General features: G+C 41.3%; 1 protein-coding gene across 7 annotated transcripts in view; it reads right to left on the reverse strand.

Annotated features, from left to right (window-relative positions):
• The window catches only part of CNOT2 (CCR4-NOT transcription complex subunit 2), a 246074-nt gene that overhangs the window by 147106 nt on the left and 80157 nt on the right, over positions 1-18811 (reverse strand). For all 7 annotated transcript variants that reach the window (XM_029597190.1, XM_029597192.1, XM_029597193.1 and 4 more), the window contains one exon: positions 8404-8526. In XM_029597190.1, the coding sequence (XP_029453050.1) occupies positions 8404-8514 (111 nt within the window). In that variant the 5' untranslated portion in view covers positions 8515-8526. The remainder of the gene's footprint in view (positions 1-8403; positions 8527-18811) is intronic.

An 18811-nucleotide genomic window follows, 5' to 3' on the forward strand; every position in this document is an offset into this window, starting at 1 on the left:
TAAGTGTGAGAATTTATGCAGAGGCAGTGCGCCCAAAAGAAACTGGGCACACAATTCAGAAGCACAGCTGGACACACCTGCGCACACTGACGATCCCGTAAAGGGCAGCCGAATGTGCACATAAGCACACAAAAATGCCGTCATGGCTTACCACGCAGCGCACAGGAAAAAACCTAACAGCAGGGCCTAGCCCAGCTGGGCTGCTCAACCCGCCAGGCTGCCCAGTTCCCTTAACCCCACAGGAGCGGGAATGAAAGTCAGAAAGTGCACCAAGCATGGAGCCTGGAGGATGTCCTATGCAACCTCTCTATTCTGTCTCGGACTACTTTTTTTTTTTTTTAAACTTACCCGAGCTCAGCCCTTCCCGGCTCAGTACAGACATGATCTCTGTTTGTGGGGGGAGAGGGCATATGCTGTCACCGCCATGCTCGGCTTCCTGCGCTCACTGCCTTTCAGCTGTTGAAACAGCTAAGTCCACGCCAGCTGAAAAAAACAACTACCAGACCAAGGCACTCAGAGGGACCACAGAAATCACCTCAGGAATACTCAACTTGGGAAGAGACCATTTGGTATCACCGCAGGAGAGCGGGGCGTTTTATTAATTTGTTCTTCTATATCTCCTATCAAAATCTAAAACAAACCCCAACAGGGAAAAGTACGTCCACTATCTGCTGGAGACAGAGAATACTGGCAGGCTGGGATCACTGCAGGGGTATATATACTGTGACGTCAGTTTACTCCGTCTCCATCTGCTGGTAGAGGTGCATAACCTACTGGTCCTGAATCCATTTATCCACATGCTAGGGAACATGCTTTATGCATGCTAAAGCAAGTCTTCTGCATATATTTTCAGGTTACCGTGCTGGTAAAGAAAATGTGAGCTAAAATTTAGCTCATGTTTTATTCATATTTTATTATATTGGGCCCTAAATTTGTGCAGGGAGGGGAGGGGCGTTAAATCATCATACCTTGCAACTCTGTGCTGTATGCTACATTGCCAGCCCAAAAGAGATTTCCTGTAACTTTAAAGAGAGGCCTTCAGTTTAAGCAAGGCTCATCCTCAAGGTGCTATATTCCCAGTGAATTGCACAGGATATACAAGAATTACAATGACGTTTCTTATGTCACAATCACAATATGTTGGATCATTTTACCTAAGGGCATTTTATACATGCAACACTCCTAGGATAATTCTACAATTTCAAACGCTTTTGTCCTTAAGATGCACAACACATCTGCAACATGCCCAGAGATCCTCTCATGTGCCCTCTGCTCTGTATTGTTTCGACACAAGAGACACACATCCTATGTGTAAAAACAATGTACATTTCCTAGTGATTTTTGATCTAGGATCTTGTGAACACTTCACACAGCAATTTTATTGTTTTCTCAGGTCAATATTAACAGTGAGAGACCAGCAACTCAAGATAAACCAGACACACTCCAACAGGACTTGCAAATGTCTCAATCGCCGGAGGTGGGTGAGAGGTTTCTATACTGGTATTTCTGAAACTAACAGAGCTCAAACTGAAGGGGGACATTTACATTTCTCTTTCCTCAAATTTCCATATCCCAATTCAGAAGATGAGGATTTAAAACGCTGTAATATGTTCTGAAAATGATACAATTCAACAGGTCTCTAAGCTTGTTCACCAACATCTTTACCACTCACCAAGTTTTGTGTTGGGTTTATATTTTGGTTGGGGGGGGCACCCAACAGTTTTCTTCTGCTTCCCTGGGCTTCCAGCTCTTTCAGAACCAAGACTAGGATCCAGCAAAAAGGAGTTTCACTAGCAACTCTGCAGAAATATCGTCCCTGGCTTATACAGCCTCCCAACTTACTTTAGGCCAGTCCTTGGCGGGGGACTCTGCAATCAAAGGCCCTAAATCCTGCCAGTAGGTGTCACTGTTGCACAAGGACTAGAAGTCCCTCCCCAGCAGTAGCTGTGAACGCCACCCTGGCAGCAGCCCCAGCTCCGACTGAACTGGACAGCAGAAGACCTGACTCAGAAAAGGAACCCAGGTCTAGCACATCGCAGTGCAGAGCCACCGTGAGGTCCAGGGCGCCCAGCCAGGCTCCCTGCTGCCGGAGAGGAAGGAGGGTGTGCAAGGAAACCTTTCTGCAGACACAGGACCCGCAGTAATCCACAAAAAAAAAAGGGGTTGAATTAGCACACGTTGAAAACTTGTGCTAATTAATCCCTCTGTGTGTGTTTTCACCAGGAAATGATTTGGTTACCTCACAACTAGGACAGTTCAAAGTCTTTCTGAGCGCCAAGAAATATCTGTCATAACTCCCTGCATGCCCTCCTTCGGTGGCATTGGTTAGACAGCACGAGCCCACAAGGGTGGGATAACATCCTAAAACCCCTTTTTGCAGCCCAGAGGATTTTCAAAAACGCCCGCTGAGGATGCCAACGACCCATCCCCATGAGAGTCAATTAGAGCCAATGGTGCACTCCAGTGGATGAAAGGTTATTTTGGATTATCCTTGGGTTTGGAACGATTCCAAGTCTCTGCACCGTGATATGAAACACAAAAAACAGCACGTTTGTTCTCTCGTGCAACATAATGGCAACAGACCACCATGGTTTAGTGGCCTCAGAATATTGGTGAACTGCAACAGAAACCAATATTGGCAGCTAAAATAAAGAGCAGATGGAAGAGAGGATAAAAATATGAGGATCAGCACTCTGGATAGGCTAAAAATCAAGTCCACGCAGGAGGCAAAGATAAAACCACAACTTTCCACATGTGAGATCAGGAGAGGGAACACGCTTCTTATTAGACAAACGTTTTTCATATTTGGATATTTAGACAGGCTGTCCTTGCTCATTTCATGGGGAAAAGGTTGCCCATCACACCTAAGCGGTGATCCAATTAGTCATATCCTTGCAGAAGGTTACTAATTCATCCTACCACGAGCAAACAAGCTTTTCTCCGTCAACAAATAGGGCTGAATTAGCCATGACACATGGGGAGTACCAAGCTGAGGGCTGCATTGGTGGAGCGAGAGAGAGAGAGAGAATTGGATTCAGACGACAACTAACATGGGCCCTGACTATCCTTTCTGAGGATACTGATATGCAAACATAAGTGAAAAAAGCATAGGACTGCTTCTAAAGCCAAGTCCATAAGTAAAACATGTCAGCAATGTCTGAATTTTCAAGGCTCATCACCCAGTAAAAATGTTGCTAGCAGTAAATTTTTATGGGTTATCATAAGGCTTGGGAATAAGTGCACAGAGCGGCAGTTGCTATCCTTGAGAGAAACATGAGCATGGCCTGCACAGGGCGGCAGATACTGCTGTGGGAAGGTTGCTGGGCAGACTGGATGAACCAATTGGTCCTTTTCTGCCGTCATATTACAATGCAGTGGTTCATATGTAAAGCAGAAATCACTGTGAGAAGGAACTCAGGATGAGCATCACTCTGTTGTGAAAAGACAAAAGGTAAGGAGATTACGAACCAGAGTGTGAAGATCACTGACCCATGTAGCCAAGGTAATGGCTAGGAGGACCACCAGCTTCCACATAAGGAACTTCAAGGAAGATGACTCCAGAAGCTCGAAAGGAAGCTGCATGAGCTGTGTCCAGATCATGTTAAGATCCCATGGAACAGAAGGCTTTAAAACTTGTAGTTCAGAATTCCGCAAGCCTTTCAGAAATCTGCATTACAGCGGATGAAGTGAGCTGGATCTGCAGGCCACCTGAACGTGGTATGCTGCTTTGGCACTGTGATGGACCCTAACTGGCAAGGTGCAAAGACCCAAAGATGACAAGTTCATCAAATAGTTGATGAAGTCCTTTGGTGCACAAGCGAATGGTTCCAGTGAACCTGTTTTGCACCATAGGGAGAAACGCCTCCATTTGAAACAATACACCCTTCTAGTGGATGGCTTCCTGGCCAAATTCAGGGCATCCTCGATCGCCCTAGAAAGAGAAAAGGATGACAATATCCATGCTGTCAGACTGAGAGCAAGAAGGTTCATGTGAAGCAGGCGTCTGTATTCCTACGTCAGAGCCCCTTCCCTGACATCTTGAAGATTTTTATTTATTTATTTATTTATTTATTTTTAAAGAGTGTAGCACTAAAGTGCTATTGTGGGAGCTGCAGGGGCAGTGAGGTAGAGAACAATAAAAGAACTGTGAAAAAAACCCTCAAAAATCAAGAGATAGAAAACCAGTCCATATGGCTGGTGGACAAAGAGAGCCTGAAGAGGCTCATGAGGCAGTACCCACACGGGATCGCCTGTGCTTGCTCAGAAGGGACAAAGAAGGGTCCATTTGGCACCGGACGTCACCCCCGTGTCATGGCGAATTCAGCCCTGCTTATCAACAGAGAAAAACTGTTACTTGCTTACTGCAGGGTTTTTCAAACTTGGGGCCTCAACCCACTACTTAGATCGTGGCCGCAGGGAAGGGAGCAAGAATAGCAGGTGGCAGCCTTCTGCTGTTTAAGCCCTGCACCCCAGGACTTGCATGCGGGCGAGAGCCAGGCAGCAGAGTGACTTATTGGGAAGGAGCGTTAAGCGGAGGAGGGTCACGGCAGCAGTGAGAGGAAGGGGGGGTTAGGATGGGGAGAAGTAACCAGGAGTCTGGGATAAGAAGGAGCAAGGAAGGCCAGGGAAGGGAGAGCGGGCGAGTGCTTTTCGTCCACTTGGCCCCAAAGAGGAAAAAGAAACTTTGAAAATGACTGGTTTATACAGTCTCTCTTTTCTCTCCAGTTTTTGGTTATCCTTTGCCCTGGCCTGGGAACATAAATGTCTCTGTATGCAGTAAAGCAAGAATCTTTTGCATCTTTTACTTGCCTGGACCTTTTGTTACTACATAATTTACAAAGGTTTAATTTTCCTCAAAAGAAACCCTCCCCTCCAACCCTCCCAAAAAAAGTTACTAAACTGAAAGAATGCGCTCATAAAATCTTATTCCTCTTCTCCCGTTAACAGTGGATACATGACAGGGTTAGAGGTGCTAAAGAAGTTAAGGGCTGTCTTCTTCCAACACGGTAGTGTAGAGAAGTGTGCTAGGCTTAAAGAAAAATGCTGAAATATAACGGCTGAGCAAGCCAATGGCTCGATAGCAGTGATGTGCCCTGCCATACAGACATAGCTTCAAGAAAAATGAATCTTTCCCTAAACACTAATAAAACTGAAATTCTATACATGTCACCCAAATTAAGCAAAACTAAAGAGCTTGAAATTCAACAAGCAGCAAAAATATGACCCCATCTCCCTAGAAATACGAGACCTAGGGATCCTCATAGATTGCGAATTCTCAATGAAATCTTGCATTAAAAAAAATCATAGGCGATGGTTATTTTAAATTAAATATCCTCAAAAGATTAAAAACCTCCTATTCCCAAAAGATTTTAGAACCGTTTTACAGGCACTTGTCCTGTCAAAATTAGACTACTGCAACTCATTATTTTTAGGCCTACCCGCAAATACTACTAGACCATTGCAACTTCTGCAAACTTCAGCAGCTAGACTAATGACAGGAACTAGAAGATCCAAACATATTGAACTTCACTGGCTCCCGGTCAAATACAAAGCCCAGCATAAAATCTTGTCCCTAATCCATAAAACCCTCTACAATGAAAAAATCAAATGGCTAACTTCATCACTTCATTTCCACATCCCTTCTAGAATTACTAGGTCAACCGGAACAGGGATGTTGCCAATTCCTTCCCCTAAAATTGCCCACCTAAATAACGTTAAGAGACAGGACTACCTCTATTGCTGGACCCCAACTATGGAACTCTATTCCGCAGGGATTACGATTAGAAGCAGATATCAAATTATTTTAAAAGGGCATTAAAACTTGGCTTTTTAAACAAGCCTTCCAAGATCTGTCAGCAGAATGAGTTCAAACTGATGATTTTATACCAAGGTAAGGTATATATTTTTTCTTTTATTATCTCTACTCCTACTATATTGTCTCTCTAATTGATTAAATTTTTAGATTATTTAGCCTACTATTTTAATTTACTATTTTATTTATGTACATTATTGTAACTACCCCCTTTCTTCTTTTAGAAATGCAAATATTTTTAAATGAATATTTGCTAACTATTGTAAACCGATTTGATATGCTCGCATGAAAATTCGGTATATAAAAAGTATTAAATAAAGATCTGCATGAGTCAAAGACAGCAAATTGACAGTATCATTTAAAGATGGTGCACTGGTTGCAGAATAAAATTATAACATCTAGCAATTAGCAACTCATGCCCGATAAACAAACAATGCTGAGGATAATGTTGTGTCACACTTTTCCAACTAGCAAGCTCAAAGCGTGTTACAAGTCAACATTTGCATTCTTAGCATCTCAAATAAAGAGACAGATCGTAAGCATACCAAATATATCAGGGAAAATACATCAGAGGAGTACATTAAGGCAAAACGAAATAAGGCACTTGGAGCAGTTAACGAAAGCACATGGCTCCAGGTTCAGTATATGCCAGGATGATTGGCTTGTGTGTGTCCAGCAGGCTCCTAAAGGGTTCAGTTCTCTGCAATATTTTAATGAACAAGGAGCACAGCTTGAGAATGGGACAACTTCAGTTTGGGGCCGAAAGGCCACCTCAAGGAGCCTCGTTTTTAGTACTTTCCTGAATACTAAAAGCAGATTAGGGGCTAGTCTGATATTAGAGCCAGAGAAAGATCTGGGGGTTGTGAAAAGCAGTTTCTTAGGTGTAGGTGGGCTTGTGACCAGGAGCACGGGGAGCAGAAGGGCACATGTGGGATGAGTCAGCAGCAAAGGTGGGGTGCAGCCATTATGGGCCTTGTAAACAGAACCAAGATTTGGACTTGGGCCCTGTAGAGTATGGAGAGCCAGTCACAGATTATAGAATAAGAAATGTATTTGTATTCAGCATCAGTCACGCGGCAGCATCCTGCATCAGCTGCAAGCGCCAGCTGAGGTTTTCTGGAATGCCAGTGTACGTCAGTGCCAGTCATTCAGGTAGGAGATAGCACAGGCCTGGGAGCCCGTGGCAAGTGCAGAGCCTTGGAATACAGTGCGAAGGTGAAAGAACATTATTTGCATGCTATCAGGATTTGAGCTTCAATTGTGAACTCTTCACCATCCACTGTGTCACCACTAAAGCTTCCAGTACTCAAACTTAAATAGACTGGGGTACGGATGCTATAATTATGTGATTTATCTTGTAATATCTGCTGCGGGGTCAGACATTCCAATAGGCGGAGTAGGCAATCACCAGGGGCAGCCGCTCTGCCACTGGAAATTTGCTCCATCACAGCTCCAGCAGCGGCCGTGTCATTAAACTAGGCTGGCCAGCCAAAACATCATGGAGGGGGAATACCTCCCCACCCTCCAGGCCATGCAAATCATGACTTCAGAGGGGGACCTCCCCTCCTAGCCGGCCAAGACTTCAAAATAGGGGGCAGCTGGCTGGCCAAATGCCTAGAGACAGCCAGAGGATTCAATCCACTGCACATGCTATGCACACTATCCATACGTTCATCAATTTTTCCACAATTCCAAAATGGAGAGTGTACTAAATATACTTTGTGTGGTTAAGAACAAGTTCCCTAAAAAACTATGAAAGCTATTGTAGTTTTGGGAATTAAATGATCAACTTTGCAGTAGAGAAGCAGCCTAGTGGTTAGAGCAGCAGGCTGACAGCCAGGGTTCAAATCCCGCTTCTCCCGCCGACGCTCCTCGTGACCTTGGGCAAGTCATTTTGCCCTTCATTGCCTCGGGTACAATCTAAGGGCCTGATTTGCTAAACCTTTTCTCCCATTCTGTGTCTATGGGAAAAATAGTAAATAAATGAGGGCCTCAGATTGTAAGCCTCCGGGGACAGGGAAAATATGCACAGTCACAAAAGGCAGAATCTAAATAAAAAATGAAAAGTAACTGCTGCAATTTACAGACTGTAATAGCAGCACAGCCCTGAATGTTTAATCTTCATTATAGCTCTATGATATAGTCCCACAACACAATATACGCTCCGTTGCACAGAGTTGCATCTGCCTTGATAATAATTGGGGAATAGTTCTTCAGTCTGCACAAAACTAAAAGAACATGGACAATCGTTCATTTCCTGGCCATGCAAGAATCTTTACAAATGTTTATATTTGCGAGTCTCTCTCCTCAGTATAAAATGAAGTCAAATAAGGAGCTGTTTAACTAAATACATAACGTGTCCCTGTGTCTTCAGAATTAAAAAGGACATGTAACGGGATTTTCAGTCTTGCATATGCCAAGAAATACATCAACTTTCCAAATATAGTTCTGGCTGGGAAGATTCATTATAGCTTTATGTAGAATACAAAACATTATTTGTGGCTTCTATTTTATTTACCAAGAGTGGGGCTAAATTTACTGCACTCTTGTTCGTCTGCAGAGAACAGGAAACCGCCCATTACCCAACTTACATCTTTTTCTGCTCGATGGGGAAACATCGACGACTGGCTATAGTACATGCTTTCATCGTGGTAGTCACTTTCAACCCCTTCTACAAACTTCTTTCTTGAAGCACCAAACATGCTGTTTGTCACCTAAGGGAGAAGTAACACAATTAGTTTTACCTTTGCAGCACTGACTGGAAAGTATTTTCTTTACATGCAAATTAGGATTTAAACAAAGGAAGAGAGAGGCTTCCCTATTAAAACGCCTTTCTGTACACGGACAGAAACTTACTCTGGAATCGGGCCGAACTGCCAGAGTTTAATAGGGGAGGGGTATACTCTGGGTTCGTCCCATTAAATGGAATAATAATCAGTTTCAGTCTCTCTATGGAACATGTCATTCTTATTTTTATTGAAGCTTTTACCTTGTCAGTAATATTCTTTGTAAGCAGAATATTCAGGTCTAACCAATTCTGAGAGATAATTCACATGAGCGCTCAAAACAGAAAATGATAACAAATAAAGACCAAAAGGTCCATCCAGTCCGCCCAGCAGTGATTTTATGCACATTTACCCAAAGCAGATTAAATTCCCACATGGCAGCCAACCCCCAATCCCATGATGTCCCCCTTTAGGATTGCAAATGCTTTCCCCATGCCATCCAGGAAGCACCAACGTAGCCATGTCACTGCAACCATCGCTCAGTGAAGGCTGCACAGGTCCCTCGTTACCATTCTCTTGCCACAAGGAACCCTCAGTGTCCCATGTTTTCCTGAAGTCTGCCATGGTCCTTGTCATGACCTCCTCTTCCAGGAGGGCATTTAAGGCATCCACCACCTTCTCTGTTTAAAGTATCACCTGACATTGTTCCTGAATCTCCCTCCTACCACTAGCTCTACACCTTCTTTCCACTGAAAAAGCTTGGCTTCCTGTGCATTAATACCTTTCTTGTATTTAACGGTCTATATCTTATCTATCCCATCTCACGGGGCTTCCCATACAAACTCCACACCATTCTGGCTGCCCTTCTCTGGACCATCTCCAGCCTTTCTACAGCCTCTAGGCATAATCACCTCTTTTCTTCTATTTGTTATGCCTTTTCCTATACATCCAAGCATCCCCCTGGCTCTGGCCAATATCTTATGACACAGTATCAGATGATCTCAAGGCAGCAAAACAATCACAACAAGGTCGGTGCATAATCACTCTTCTACCAGGCAACATATGTTTTTTTACATCTTTCAAGAATCAGCTTTATAAATGTCTTAATACTTTTTCATAGCCCTCTATTCTCAGCATTTTATACAATAATGAACTCTTGCGACCAATAATAAACCCAGAGGCCTAGTAGCTGCTTAACTCAGAAATCTAGAAAGAGTGACTCTTCCAGTCTTTTTTTATCCATGTAGCTCTTTAAACCCATTCTCACTCATAGTTTCATCCTTTTCAGACTGGTTGACCAATTCACAGTACAGAAGAGCTTATACCCTCATTTAGAAAACTAATATCCACCCACTCAATTATTGAGGACTAAAATAATTATCACTTTTTTGTTTTCTTAGTACTGCTCAAAAGAAAGCCTTTTGATGCATAGATATTACTATAGGCTCACAAGTATAACAAATTATTTTTATTAGTCATTCCACATCTTATAAATGTTTGTGATTGTTGCTTAGGAAATATCTCCTATAAAATCTTAAAAATTTGACAAACAATTTGACCAAATGCAGTCACCGCTGGAAAGAAATCAGCAGAACCCAACACCGATCCTTGTGGCACTTATCAGACAATGTGTGATGGTAAATGGAACTTACTCTGAAGAGAGAGCGGTGTTAAGCGGCATGCCACAGGGATCGGTGTTGGGACCAGTCCTGTTCATTATCTTTGTGAGCAACATAGCGGATAAGATAGAAGGTAAAATTTGTCTTTTTGCGGATGACACTAAGATCTGCAACAGAGTGGACACGCCGGAAGGAGTGGAGAGAATGAGACGGGATTTAAAGACGCTGGAAGAGTGGTCGAAGATATGGCAGCTGAGATTTAATGCCAAGAAGTGCAGAGTCATGCATATGGGGTGTGGTAATCTGAAAGAACTGTATTCGATGGGGGGGTGAAAGGCTGATGGGCACGGAGCAAGAGAGAGACCTTGGGGTGATTGTGTCTAATGATCTGAAGTTGGGGAAACAATGTGACAAGGCGATAGCTAAAGCCAGAAGAGTGCTGGACTGCATAGAGAGAGGAATATCAAGTAAGAAAAGGGAAGTGATTATCCCCTTGTACAGGTCCCTGGTGAAGCCTCACCTGGAGTACTGTGCTCAGTTATGGAGACAGTATCTCCGAAGGGACCAGAGAAGGGCGACCAGGAGACTTATGAAGAGAGATTGAAGAATCTAAATATGTACCCCCTGGAGGAAAGGAGGAGCAGAGGTGATGATACAGACTTTCAGATACTTGAAGGGTTTTAATGATCCAAAGACAACGACAAACCTTTTCTGTTGGAAAAAATCAGCAGAACCAGGGGTCACGACTTGAAGCTCCAGGGAGGAAGACTCAGAACCAATGTCAGGAAATATTTCTTCACGGAGAGGATGGTGGATGCCTGGAACGTCCTTCCGGAGGAAGTGGTGAAGACCAAAACTGTGAAGGACTTCAAAGGGGCGTGGGATAAACACTGTGGATCCATAAAGTCTAGAGGATGTGAATGAAGAGAGGGTGGCTTGTGGGAATGACGGCTACTACCTAGAGATAATACCCTTATTCAATAAACATACATATGGTTAATGTGACTCCAACATTGCTCTAGGCTTCAACGGCAAGAGGAAATGTGGGAAAAAAATGTATTTGCATTCACAAAAAAGTGGGGAATAGCTTGCTTGTTATGGCAGTTATTTCCTCAAACCAAATAAGCCTGATACTTCACTTTCAATGCATACCCAACGTAGCTCTCTGCTTCAACGGCAGGGGGGAATGAATGAAAAGATGATTTATATTCAGACAACAACCAACAAGGACTGAATTACATAGTCTGGGAAAACAAATAAGCATAAGAACATGCCATACTGGGTCAGTCCAAGAGTCCATCAAGCCCAGCATCCTGTTTCCAACAGTGGCCAATCCAGGCCATAAGAACCTGGCAAGTACCCAAAAACTAAGTCTATTTCATGTTACCGTTGCTAGTAATAGCAGTGGTTATTTTCTAAGTCAACTTAATTAATAGCAGGTGATGGACTTCTCCTCCAAGAACTTATCCAATCCTTTTCTAAACACAGCTATACTAACTGAAATAACCACGTCCTCTGGCAGCAAATTCCAGAGTTTAGTTGTGTGTTAGTGAAAAAGAACTTTCTCCGATTAGTTTTAAATGTGCCACATGCTAACTTCATGGAATGCTCCCTAGTCTTTCTATTATCTGAAAGACTAAATAACCGATTCACATTTACCCGTTCTAGACCTCTCATGATTTTAAACACCTCTATCATATCCCCCCTCAGCCATCTCTTCTCCAAGCTGAAAAGTCCTAACCTCTTTAGTCTTTCCTCATAGGGGAGCTGTTCCAATCCCCTTATCATTTTGGTCACCCTTCTCTGTATCTTCTCCATCGCAATTATATCTTTTTTGAGATGTGGCGACCAGAATTGTACACAGTATTCAAGGTGGGGGTCTCACCATGGAGCGATACAGAGGCATTATGACATTTTCCGTTTTATTCACCATTCCCTTCCTAATAATTCCCAACATTCTGTTTGCTTTTTTGACTGTCGCATCACACTGAACCGACGATTTCAATGTGTTATCCACTATGACGCCTAGATCTCTTTCTTGGGTGGTACCACCTAATATGGAACCTAACATTGTGTAATTATTAGAGATGTGAATCGGAACTGAAATCGGATCCGATTCTGGTTCCGATTCACATCTATAGAGATGTGAATCGGAACTGAAATCGGAACCGATTCTGGTTCCGATTCACATCTCTAGTAATTATAGCATGGGTTATTTTTCCCTATATGCATCACCTTGCACTTATCCACATTAAATTTCATCTGCCATTTCGATGTCCAATTTTCCAGTCTCACAAGGTCTTCCTGCAATTTATCACAATCTGCTTGTGATTTAACTACTCTGAACAATTTTGTATCATCTGCAAATTTGATTACCTCACTCGTCGTATTTATTTCCAGATCATTTATAAATATATTGAAAAGTAAGGGTCCCAATACAGATCCCTGAGGCACTCTACTGCCCACTCCCTTCCACTGAGAAAACTGTCCATTTAATCCTACTCTATTTCCTGTCTTTTAGCCAGTTTGTAATCCACGAAAGGACATCGCCACCTATACCATGACATTTTACTTTTCCTAGAAGCCTCTCATGAGGAACTTTATCAAACGCCTTCTGAAAATCCAAGTACACTGCATTTATCGGTTCACCTTTATCCACATGTTTATTAACTCCTTCAAAAAATTGAAGCAGATTTGTGAGGCAAGACTTGCCTTGGGTAAAGCCATGCTGACTTTGTTCCATTAAACCATGTTTTTCTATATGTTCTGTGATTTTAATGCTTAGATTTTGATGCTTACAACACTTTCCACTATTTTTCCTGGCACTGAAGTCAGGCTAATCGGTCTGTAGTTTCCCAGATCGCCCCTGGAGCCCTTTTTAAATATTGGGGTTACATTGGCTATCCTCCAGTCTTCAGGTACAATGAATGATTTTAATGATAGGTTACAAATTTGTATGACTTACTGTATGTTTTATATGCATGAATTACATAGTCTGGGTAAATAAATAAGCATGGGTGTAGCTTGCTTGTTATGGCGTTTACTACCCTGAATCAATTAAGCCTGATACTTCACTTCAATGCATATTCAGCGTAGCTCTCTGCTTCAACAGCAGGGGGAATGAAGAAAAGAGGATTTATATTCAGACAACAACCAACAATGACTGAATTGCACAGGCTGGGTAAACAAATAAGTGTGGGAGTAGCATGCTTATTGAGGCAGTTACTACCCCTAACCAATCAAGCTAGATACTTCACTTAGATGCAGCTCCAGCACTGCTCTTTACATTAATGGCAGGGGTGAAAGGGAACTGGAACCAAAAGGTTACTAAGGGCCAAAGAGTAACAGTTAAGTATGAGAAAAAAACAAATGTGAAAGCTTGCTGGGCAGACTAGATGGGCCATTTGGTCTTCTTCTGCCCTCATTTCTATGTTTCTATGTATACTGGGCTGGACATACGATGCCTTCGATGTACCTATACTGCAGAATCGCCATATAAATTACCATATTAAGGGAGAAAAAAATAGTACATTACCAAGCATTTTTTTTTTACATTTCTCAAATGTAATTCAGTGAAAATAATTTCTCAAGTGTGAGATATTAAATTTATTACTGACCCATAAAACTGCAGTGTTAACATCTTTTCTTTTCTCTCCTAATTATTTTTCATGCCTTCTTGGCATAAAAGGTATCTTTGTATTACAGATCCTATTTTTTTTTTTTAAATATCATTTCCCAAGCCTATCCTGCAAGTGTTCATGCTGCATATATTCTTCAAATGCATCCACATCTGATAAGGACCTACAACCCCACCATGACACATTTAGACTCTGAATGACAGGAGTGGCTATGTAGGAGATTTTTCAAAAACATTAAATTCTAATCTCTCTCAAGAAATAAAATATCAAATGATTCCCATTTGAACTTTAAATGACCTAGCTACAAAAATGCACTAGTAATGTCTGATTTTAACATCTGGCTGATATAAAGTTCTTAAATAAATATGTTATCTTGCCTGGCCAAACAGTTTTCAAGGCCACTTACAGCTAAGACATACATAATATTATAAAACCATACATTAAAAAGAAATAATAAACAATAAAACCACATAAAACATACAGTAAGTCATACAATAAAAATGACAGTCTCAAAATAATTAAAATAAACAGAATTGTAAATCTTCACACACATCTAAAACAAGATCTAAAATACCTCCCAGCAAGTGTCACTAAAACATAAATCAAACTAAATGTTTTAAACTATCTGCATAACAACTCATGTGCTACTAGATGTTAGCAAATGTGTGATGAAATCAATAGCCTTTACCCTTTTTCAGAAATGCCTGTACACATAGATCTGATCTAATGTCATCAGGGAAGTTATTCCAACGTTAGGGGCCAGCAACTGCAAATCACCACTCCCTGGTCTCACATAGATGGTGCTGCTTTACAGATGGCACCTCCAAGAAATTCTCTCCTTATGATCTTATACACCGAGAAGGGATATATCCCCCTTTACAGCAGCTCGGATACCAGAATGAACATTTTGAATATCAACAGTAACTTTTTAAATTTGACATGACAAATCACCAGGAGCCAGTGTAAAGATATTAAAATTAGTGTAATATGCTGTCTTCTATTAGCACCAACAATGATCTTGGCCACTGCATTCTGGGCAATCTGAAGTGCCTGTACAGCAGAAGCAGGTACACGAAGAAAAGGAGAGTTACAGTAACCCAAGTCCTGTAAAACCCACGCAGGAACCACTTTCCAAAAATCGTTTGGAGATAAGAACGGTTTTAAGCGCCAGAAAACAGGTAGAGCATTTTGCACTACTTTGCTCACATAAGAACATAAGAAAAAAACATAAGAAAATGCCATACTGGGTCAGACCAAGGGTCCATCAAGCCCAGCATCCTGTTTCCAACAGTGGCCAATCCAGGCCATAAGAACCTGGCAAGTACCCAAAAACTAAGTCTATTCCATGTAACCATTGCTAATGGCAGTGGCTATTCTCTAAGTGAACTTAATAGCAGGTAATGGACTTCACAAAGGTCAAAGAGCTATAAAAAAAAATCCACCTAAATTCCTGACCTGAGTAGCAATTGGAAAATGCAGCTCATCAATCTCAACTGTCTCCAGGTGACCATCTTCAGAAAATCTGGACAGCAGCAACATTTCAGTCTTCTTTAAATGTAAAGAAAGTTTACAGTCAAAGAGCCAGGATGCAATGCAATCAACTGCAGGTCTGACCCCAGCTACAGCTGCAGGCCCTGCCAACGAGTCACCCTCAGGAATCAAAACCTGGATATCATCTGCATATAATTTTAAATCCAGGACAAAGTGGCTGAATACAGATATTAAAAAGCGCAACAGCGTGCGCTGAGCTTTGGGGCACGCCGGTCAATAGCCCAAACCACTTGGAAGCACTGGGTCACTCTCTGAAAACGATTTGTTAAAAACAGACTGTAGTCATCTGTAAACATTACCACCTATACCTAGATCAGATAATCTCGGCAAAATCTTATGATCCAGAGTATTGAACGCTGATGAAATGTCTTTAAAAAAAAAACTGAAAAAAGTATCTCTGCCCCATATCAAATCCTCTATGCAGAATTAGCCAGTAACAAATTTTCAGTAGAACGACCAATCTTGAATCCAAACTGCAAATGATCCAGTAACCCATGACTGGTCAAGGAGGTGGTCAACTGCTTTAAAACTACCCTTCCAAAATGGCAATGAAGATACTGTTTAGTAATTTGATAACACAGTTGGATCAAGAGTGGGGTTTGTTTGTTTTTTTTAAATTGGCTTAACACTTGCCTGTTTAAGGACATCAGGTAAATGACCTTCAGAAAGAGAAATTCACCATGACAGCAAATGGTCCAAATAAATCATTGCATAACATTTTCAACATAGCAGTAAAGAACAGATTTAAAGGACAGGGTAGAATTAGTTAACTTATTAAACTCCAATGTCGCAGGCTACGAAACAAAAACGCATCCCAAGTAAAATCTAACATAAAATCAAAGATGATACAATGCAATGATCTTACTTTCTTATCAAACAAGACTACAAATTGCTTGCAGCTGAGACTAACATCCTTTATCTTCAGAGATTGATTAAGAGAAAGTTAAAGAGTTAACAATATAAAAAAGTTCTCTAGACCCAGCATCAACAGCATTGATCTTAGGAGCCTAACAGTCTCTCAGCAGAGATCATCACACTGCAGTAATCCAAAAGACAACACAGTACATATCGGTATTATTCGCAAAGCGACATTTCCACCAATAATGTTCAGCCCAGCAAAGTACTCTCTTTTTTCCCCTAATAATATCATTAACCCATGGAGCAACATGAATGTGAGCCAAAGATTTAAAATGCTGCTTAGGGCCATCATTTTAAGAGAGAAGACCAGACAAGTCAGAAAAGGATCTTTCCATAACCCCATTCTTTAGAGAATAGTAGCCCTGTCACAATTTTGCAATACATTTTTTTTTTAATTCTGTAAGTATTGTTTGTTATAAAATCCATAACAGAAAAATACCAGTTAACATCCTTGCTATTTCTGTTAAAATTATCAATCTTTTACAGACCAGAGAATACAGATTGGAGTTGTTTTTGTTTAAGAAACTGGGCATCCAAATGGCAGATGATATTTAACATGGACAAATGCAAACTGCGGGTGTCTTTTAAAAGAGCTTTAAAAAGTGTCTTCTTCCATCCCCTTCAGTACACTGCTCCCATCTTCTCTGCCCGTCGTTATGTCTACACTTCTATGATTATTTCTGCTTTATCATCCAGATATTCATCCTCATCATCAAGTGAAAAGATGACAACTAATCCCATCAAATCCATCCAGTTGGTACAAACTTGTGTGTCACTTAATTCCCAACCTTGAAGTCGATGAACTAGAGCAAATGGCCAACAAAACTAGCAAAAGAAGTTTCCTTACTTGCTGGGGTAGCTATGAATTACAGGACAAGAGTCTGCTTGAATACGGATTTATTGTAAGATGTTTAAGCGTCTAATAATGACTGTGTGTGCTGGCATGGTATGTGCAAGAAAGTTCAGATCTGGATCTGCTTAGCTAGAATATTACTGCCTTGCATTTGCTCTGACCAGTTGTGGCCCTCAGAAAAGTCAAGTTTTGGATGTCTATCCACTTCCCACAAATATTTACATTAATCTAACTAATCTGAATTGCATTATTGATTACACATATACTATGGACAAGAGACAATTGGCCCTTTACTGCCCCTCTTCACTAGGGGGAACTAGTTTGAATTCAAAAACTTCAAAACTAGAAAAGATTCTTAATGGTAATATTTCCTATGACCCAAAGAACTCAGTCCCAGTAGACCTTCTTATATTTATCATTTGAATCAAATTATTATGTTGTCATACTAAATATGACAAAGAGAGGGTTTCAAATGATTCTTCTATAAAGACCAGACAAGTTAAGTAGAAAATCATTATTGTACTTTGAAATTACATTGATCAAACTTGAAAAAAAACTGTTCAAGGTTGCTGATAGCTAAAATATGCTGAAATGCTAGAATTTATGCTAAAAGTCAGAAGGTATGTCAAGGTCAGCCTTAAAATTTGTTCCTGCCTTCTAGGCTCAATTTATAAGAAATCACATGACTTCAAGAATCCCAGTCCCATTAACATATATGAGATAAAATTATGATGACATAAGAATATAAGAAATTGCCATGCTGGGTCAGACCAAGGGTCCATCATGCCCAGCATCCTGTTTCCAACAGAGGCCAAACCAGGCCACAAGAACCTGGCAATTACCCAAACACCAAGAAGATCCCATGCTACTGATGCAATTATAGCAGTGGCTATTGCCTAAGTAAACTTGATTAATAGCAGTTAATGGACTTCTCCTCCAAGAACTTATCCAATCCTTTTTTAAACCCAGCTACACTAACTGCACTAACCATATCCTCTGGCAGTAAATTCCAGAGCTTAATTGTGCATTGAATGAAAAAGAATGGTCTCCGATTAGTCTTAAATGTGCTTACTAACTTCATGGAGTGCCCCCTAGTCCTTCTATTATCCTAAAGTGTAAATAACCGATTCACATCTACTCGTTCAAGACCTCTCATGATCTTAAAGACCTCTATCATATCCCCCCTCAGCCTTCTCTTCTCCAAGCTGAACAGCCCTAACCTCTTCAGCCTTTCCTCATAGGGGAGCTGTTCCATCCCTTTTATCATTTTGATTGCCCTTCTCTGTACCTTCGCCATCGCAACTATATCTTTTTTGAGATGCGGCGACCAGAATTGTACACAGTATTCAAGGTGCAGTCTCACTATGGAGGGATACAGAGACATTATGACCTTTTCCGTTCTATTAACCATTCCCTTCCTAATAATTCCTAACATTGTTTGTTTTTTTGACTGCTGCAGCACACAGAGCCGATGATTTTAAAGTATTATCCACTATGATACCTAGATCTTTTTCCTAGGTGATAGTTCCTAATATGGAACCTAAAATCGTGTAACTGCAGCAGGGGTTATTTTTCCCTAAATGCAACACCTTGCACTTGTCCACATTAAATTTCATCTGCTATTTGGATGCCCAATCTTCCAGTCTTGCAAGGTCATCCTGTAATTATCACAATCCGCTTGTGATTTAACTACT

The sequence above is a fragment of the Rhinatrema bivittatum genome, chromosome 4, assembly GCF_901001135.1.
Source record: "Rhinatrema bivittatum chromosome 4, aRhiBiv1.1, whole genome shotgun sequence".
Taxonomy (NCBI): Eukaryota; Metazoa; Chordata; class Amphibia; order Gymnophiona; family Rhinatrematidae; genus Rhinatrema; species Rhinatrema bivittatum.